The sequence below is a fragment of the Phoenix dactylifera genome, chromosome 16 (genome assembly GCF_009389715.1).
Source record: "Phoenix dactylifera cultivar Barhee BC4 chromosome 16, palm_55x_up_171113_PBpolish2nd_filt_p, whole genome shotgun sequence".
NCBI classification, from domain to species: domain Eukaryota; kingdom Viridiplantae; phylum Streptophyta; class Magnoliopsida; order Arecales; family Arecaceae; genus Phoenix; species Phoenix dactylifera.
Genome location: NC_052407.1, coordinates 9,265,455 through 9,272,649, shown reverse-complemented (window position 1 = coordinate 9,272,649; position 7,195 = coordinate 9,265,455). Strand labels below are relative to the sequence as shown.

At 35.6% G+C, this 7,195-nt stretch overlaps 1 protein-coding gene across 1 annotated transcript; it reads right to left on the bottom strand.

Annotated features, from left to right (window-relative positions):
- Positions 1-1,294: 1,294 nt before the first annotated feature.
- LOC120104063 (tryptophan aminotransferase-related protein 2-like) lies at positions 1,295-6,140 on the bottom strand. Its single transcript, XM_039114458.1, has 5 exons — positions 6,004-6,140; positions 4,521-4,824; positions 2,663-2,940; positions 2,242-2,543; positions 1,295-1,728 (listed from the first exon to the last, which is right to left on the bottom strand). Exons 1-5 carry the CDS (start codon positions 6,084-6,086, stop codon positions 1,544-1,546), a joined length of 1,152 nt encoding a protein of 383 aa, XP_038970386.1. The 5' UTR covers positions 6,087-6,140; the 3' UTR covers positions 1,295-1,543.
- Between the last annotated feature and the right edge of the window lie 1,055 nt (positions 6,141-7,195).

The window sequence follows — 7,195 nt, the reverse complement described above, 5'->3', positions numbered from 1 at the left end:
GATTAATGGGCTAGAATGAGCCACATTACTTTCCAATTCACCAGATAGTTTGTGTGTCATTAACAACTACGACATGGATTTTTTTGATTGCCTGGCAAGTAGAAATCTCAACTAGGTGAACCACCGACACTTTCGGCAACAATGCCGGAGTGCCTAGGGTGCATATGTTGCTGTATGGGTCGTGCATTCTGACCGCACGGATCGCACGTCCCGACAATACAAATCATGGGTCCCGTACATATGGGTCTCGAAACTTAGAAAAGTTTGATGTTAGTTTTGATTTTTATAATCTTTATTTATGAGAAGTTTTGATGTTATAAAAAAGTTAATAGTTAGAGCTTTTCGAGTTAGAATGGAGCTTAAAATTCTACAATAAAAGTTGAAGAAAAGTGTCATTTTTTACTACTTATAAATATCCCCATTGGGGCTCATCATATAATTATACTTGAGATACTTAAATACCTGATTAATGAGAATCCTCTTGTAAGAATTATTCCTACTTTCTCTCTATTCTCTCTCCTTTCCCATTTAGTGGATAAGTAGAATTTCCCAATGAGCATGTAAGAGATGGATCCCTGGAGTGGCCAGTCAAGATATTATTTTCTAGCCGTAGAAGAGAGTAATTGTGCCTGCTCCTCTTCCAACTATCATCCGCTCTATATTGTATGTGCCATAGTAAGATTTCTGCCACATCATAATTGGTTGCATCGACATACTCTTCCTCTTTTTAAGTTTTCAGCCCAAGTTCAATCCCTCCTCCCAAAATTAATAAGTTTGGGATAAAAAAGTGACCTCCACATCCTGAAAAAGTAACTTCTTAAAGAGAAGTTTTTGTTTTCTGATGGTTACTTTTTTCATGGAAAAACAAAAGGTTCTTTGAGAGAAAAAAGTATATATGTAGAAATGGTCTTTTTCCTTTCCTAGGTTCCTAACATGACTCTGGATCCCCACTACCTGAGTTTGAGTTTTCTCCCTTCCAAGTTCTCTATATACCGGCTCTTAATATTTTGAATCTTGTTTCTAACATTTTACTATGAAGTTTCTTTTGATTCAGAACATATTTAGTTTTAGCTCTAGATCTTGTTAGTTCTTTAGCAGTTTTAGAACCCACTGGCTCTTCTTTTGTTGTCGATGGTTCTCGCTCATGGCACCGAGAATTTGGTTACGACACTCACAGAGCCCCTCATTCTAGGAAAATGGGCCATTGGGCCACCTTTCTAAGCAGTGAAGCCTTGAACCAGTCACTGCAATCATGTTGGCTTTAATCAAACATAACAGAGAAGTAGTCGTTAAGTCAAAAACACCATCATAATAAATGAAACAAATGAAAAAGTCTCTAAGAAAGGTAAAATTACAATTTGCCGTTAACAATATGCCCCACTCTTAGTGCTTGTTAGTTGGTATATAAGCCCCGGGGAGAGTGGTGCCAAAGAAGTAATTTAGCTAAATGCTGCTAATAAATATTTTGACGTCTCCAACATTAGGGAAGTAATGCTCCCACCGAGGTGAAAAGAATGTATTCTCATCAACAACAAGCAGGAGCTCAATGAAGGGACGAAAGCCTTTCAGTGAAAAGATCAAATGTCTCATCTCGATCTATCATGCTAACTCGGGTATAGTTGGGACTTGCTCCAAAATAACTCCCACCTCGAGTAAGGATCTTGTGGGTCCTTAAGAAGCTCGCACAATCTTCTATTCCTTCTTTTTCACATTTCAACCATGCAAAGGCTGTAGAACAAAAGGATTAAAAAAAATGAAGAAGAATAGAGAAACTTAAGTCAAATATAAGAAGCTGAAATTGATGTTACTTCTATCAAATAAACTAGCAACTTAGACTAGTCATAGATAGTTTTCTTCTAAAGTCAACAAGTTAATCAAGGAATTTTCATAGAAAGAACACCTGAACAATTATTCTATTCATGATAATAACCTAAACATGGTATTTAAAACATGACAAGAGTAATTAAAGCTGAGATAGAGATCGAGTATGCTGTACTCCTTCGATATGTGTGCTAAAATTTTAGGTATTTATATTTTAAATAGTGAAAAATCAACGTATTCATAAGGAGATGATGGTGTATATAAATAGGATCTCATATATTGATGAAACCAAAGCGACTGGTACGTAGAGCGAAGCAGAAGCAAACTAGCTTACGAAATATTTATCAAAGTCTAATCTAACTTGCACTTCCAATTTTGAACATGAGAAATAGGTAAGTTTTAAAAACTACAATAACATACCAGGAAGAGTTTCAGCCTTCTCTCCGGTGAACTTGCAAGTTTCAGATGGGAACTCCGGCAAGCTAAAGATGCCTGAGGCTTTGACAGCTTCTCGTAACTTCTTCCATCGATTGACTAGAAGACGCCGGCCAAAATCGAAGAGCTTGTCTGGGTTTCCAGGGATTGGATGCTCATAGCTATCCGAGACTACTTTAAGAATCTTTGTTGCCCGAATCTGTGAGACTTTGGACACTCCAATTGTGCTTAGCTCTATAAATTTGGTCATCTTCCGAGCAACAGCAGCATCCTTCACTAGAGCCCACCTGTTTAACAAGGACCACAACCAAATTAGAGAAGTTTGCCTCATTCAATTTAACCATAGATTATTGAAAAGAAACCATCCTAATTTTATGAAAAATAGAAATTGAAGAGGCATAGCTACCCAAGACGAGATCCAGCATGGCCAATGCTCTTTGAGATAGTAAAGATCGAGATGTCATGATCTGCGGGGCTAGTAATTGGTGTATATTGAGGCCAATAGTAGGCCAGGTCATGGATTGTCTTCCCACCCTCAGACTTCAAGAATGCTTGCCTTAGAAAGCCATCAGGGTTGCTAGGAGAACAAACCAACTCAATATATGCATCACCCTTAAATGTGCATGCATCGCCAGCCCATCGAAAAAGTCCAGATTGAAGGTAATCCATCAGCGGTGCATATGACTGCAATTGAAAAGTTTGTTAAATTTGATCAGGAAAAATCATTTTCCAGCAACTTATCAATCTAAAACCACAAGGGAAGCTGAATCATCTATGCTCCCTAATTTATGCAGTCTTGTCAAGTCAGCAGATTGTTAGGGCTATCATCATATCCATAGGTCGTGTCTATTTGAAATTAAACTAAGTTAGAACATATTAGGGTCAATTTCGATAATCCAGCAGGATTGGACTGAATATCTTACCAAAATTTGTGGCTAAGACCACCCATTTAAGAATGGCTCAATCAACCAAATATATCCTAGCCCAAAAAATGATCTCTATGGATTTTTTTTCTCTTGCAAACCAATAGGCCCATAGGCTGGAATTTAAACTAGGATTTGATGGGTCTTTAGAAAATGAGAGCCATATAGACCAATAGGATATATTTCTGCAGGATTTTTAGCCTAATTCTCTAGAAATATCCAAATAGGCCTTTAGTATGCTATAGATCTTGTGTACAAAACTAAACAAAACATATTGTATTAAGGCTTTTCCAACATAAAATTACTAGAAGATAAATTGATGGGAGATATTGTGAGAATTAGCAGAAGCTCTCCCCTCAGAAAAAAAAAAAGAATTATCAGAAGCTAAGACAATGAAACTATGAATGAGACAAATGAAGAATAGCTACATTAAAAAATTTAGATGAAAAACAAATACTGACACCTAGTTGGAGAAGAGCCATTCTCTTATACTACTTAAATTAGATTTAATGGCTTGTTGGAAAACAACATAGCAACTAATTTATATAAGGCTAATTAACTCAATCGGGTTATGAATCCATTAATCAAATATTTACTCGGGGAAAAAGTAATGAGTGCATCATGGTTGATCTCTATCCAACTATCAGTAACTTTGTAGGGCAATTTTTTTTAAATAAAGTAATGGGAACCCCCTCACATCAATTACATACTCTTTGATATGGACACCAGTGCAAGTATAAAGTGTGGATACTTGCTGAAGTGTCATATTCTTTTATGTCTTAAAAAAAAGAGGGTCAATTCTTCTAGCTTTTTATATTTTTCTCACGTATCTATATAAATTTGATATATAGTAGTCATTCCTAAGTGTTTGAAGCAAGTACTTTAAATTAAACTGAAGTACAAAATATCAACTCCTATATAGATAGAAAATATGAAGGGTTCTAAGCCTGATATATATTATTGATCTTTTTTTGTTCAATCTAAACTTTTGAGACTCAACAAATGTATGATATTCAAAATATTGCTTTGTCATTTCTTTCTTGTTAAACATTTTTCTTGGCAATAAAATGGCAAAGCAATATTATTTTTTAAAGAACAATTACATATATGCAAACCTTACCAAAAAAATATTCGGTAATTTTTAGTTCATAGCAATATTATTATTTTTTTCTTGATAATAAGGGAGGCCGCAAAATTGGCCATCCGGATATCAATATTACTTTTAATGATTAGTTTTATTTTCATAAACCTTATCTTAGATAGAACTAATACCCTTTAATTTATTGCTAGTCATATGTTTTACCTAATTATCAAATTTGGTGCAACGCAAGTAGAGATTACCGAGTAGTATGGGACGACAGACACCACATTCATTTGGTCAGGGGTATCCGAAGGTGATAAAGCATAGACCGCAGCTTGCAAGAGCTGGCTCGAGCCGGTGCCGATAATTAGGTGTCGATCCTCGGTCACAGCATTGCCTACTAGCTTGTGAAGGCGTCGTATCTCTCGAGCAAACTCGGGTTCAAGAAACCAGCAAAAGTTGGTCACATCTGAGAAATAACTTATCGTTTGCGAACTCGGAATGGTGATGGCCCCTTGATCCCCCATCCCTTTCCAAAATGATTCGTACATGGTTGGGTCTCCACTGCATCATTAGTTTGACATCAAAATTGTTATAATCAATGCTTTATATGGAGATGTGGTCTATTGACCTCATCTTTTTCCCTACATGTAGTTACTATGTTTGGTTAGGCTATATACAAGTTGCATATACAGCTTATTTAGCATGGTTGTGCAGTCTATATGCAACTCTCTTGACAATATATGTAAATATTAAAAATGTAGAGGAGTTTAATAACTGGACTGATCCTTTCTTTGATTGGACTTCAATACATGGTCTCTTGACCATTAGCATTTAATTCTTTGTAACAGACACTTTTATTACATATACTCATAATAGTTCTTATAAACAATTATATAAACCCTTCACATAGTTATATATTCCTGCACATACTTTTATCTATATATGCAACATTATTTATAACAATATATATATTGTGATATAACTATGTATAGCGGTTAGGGACTTGGAATTAAACTCAACATGGACTAAAAGTCGTGATCTAGTCAATGGAGGGACCGACTATTACATACATCAAAAATATATCACTCATATGTGCCAACATATGCGCCCATATATGATATAGGATTTTATAATGTTCGAAAATTTCAAAGAAAATATGAAATTATATAAAAGTTTGAAAAATAATTAGGATAATCAAGAATAACAAGACAAAGATGGTAGAATTATCGTTTCTATATATTTATTCCGGTCAATGGTATCATGGCTTCTAGCACCAAAATTAACAAATTCAGTTTAAATATCTAATCAAAAAATTGTCCAATTTTGGAACAAAATGTACACAATGAATGTTTGTTGCCTTCTAGAACATGAATTTTGTTCTTTTTCAGAAAAAAAAAAATCTGTTTGGATATTCTCACAAGATTATGTTGAAAATTTTCTAGGAATCGGATCTATTGGCCTATCTAGCTTGCATTTTCTGGGAGTTTGTTTAAACCCAGTCTAGATTTTAGTTTTGGACTACAGGAAGAAAAAAAAAGTCTCTATCGATATCTATATATATATATATATATATATATATATATATATATATATATATATATATATTTCTATTGAATATGGGTTGGACGGAGTTTGGGTATTTTTTCAACCCCAAGATCTCATCCCCAACTTCACCTTCGATGAGCGCATCCAACCAAACCAGCAAAAGCAAAAACATGGGGGGGTGATGAGGATACTCACACATCAAGATTAATGACGAAGTCCTTGGAGGCGGGGGGCTTGCCGCTGGTGTTGCTGACGACGGTCTCCTGCTTCGCGGCCATGTTCTCCTTATTCTGCTCCCCTTTTTGTCTTCCTCTCTCCTTCTTATTCTTCTTCTTCTATCCTTCGGCTCTCTCCATGGGCCTCTTTTTATATAAAGAGAAAGGCATACGCCGGTGGGACATGAGTAGCATTTAATGTCAACGGATAAGCCCTGGATTCCATTTCCCTTCTATCTTCTTTTGGCAAGTATCCTGGATTAGATTTCACCCTATCTCATTTTCTGCACCCTTATCCTAGAGCCCCGAATAAGATATGCACAAGATCACTTATATAGAGCCACAATTCCAATGAATGCAGATATCTTTTGTTGGTTGCTTAATTTGCGTTTCTCCTCCCGGGTTTGAAAAAAATTGAAGGTATAGAGGATTATTGCCAAGGATGGTTGTTTAGCCCTTACCGAAGTCCTTTCTTCCATGCAGCATACATGCGCGAATTGGAAGGAAGGATTGGATTGTTAGTTTCCAAAAAGAATAACATGAGTCTGAGAAAGTTGCTTCTTGTTTGCAATACTTGTTAGAATAAAATGAATTTTTAATTAAATTTTAACAAAAATAATCCAATCATATCAGAGAAATAGTTATCCAAATCTCTAAGAACTCATTTGATTCGTGAAAGAAGGAGAGAGAATGTCAAGCCCCAACTCGATGGCCCGAGTCGAGTGTGTGAGAGATGGTCGTACATCCCCAGGGTTAACACCATATGATATGCAGCCTTTTTTACTCACACATATGTCATTCCAAACTCAGGCACTGGGAGATGCAAATAAACTAATACATTTATTCAAAAGAACATAATGATAATTTATTTGAATTGATTATCGAAGGATCCTTGATATAGAGTACAACTCTGTTATTTATACTGATACGTAACAATTGCCTTAAAAAATAATAACTATCCACTTTGATAGTTGCTTTGCATGTCTAATCGTTACTCCTAGTAGTTCTGGTAACTACTGTCAACTATCTTCCACTATCCACGTATACAAGCACGATCATTCTGCAACACTGGACCGATAGTCATACCTTGTCAACCTTTAACTTATTTTGATGCAACTTGTGTTGGTTGTCTTCCTTCATTCGACCTACAATATTAATTATTATTATAAAAT

Excerpts from the sequence above, each read along its gene's own strand:
- LOC120104063 (XM_039114458.1), bottom strand. The coding sequence starts at position 6,086 with ATGGCCGCGAAGCAGGAGACCGTCGTCAGCAACACCAGCGGCAAGCCC. Across the intron at positions 4,825-6,003 it reads TTCGTCATTAATCTTGATGT|TGGAGACCCAACCATGTACG; the intron begins GTGAGTATCCTC and ends CTAATGATGCAG. Across the intron at positions 2,941-4,520 it reads CTGTCGTCCCATACTACTCG|TCATATGCACCGCTGATGGA; the intron begins GTAATCTCTACT and ends TTTCAATTGCAG.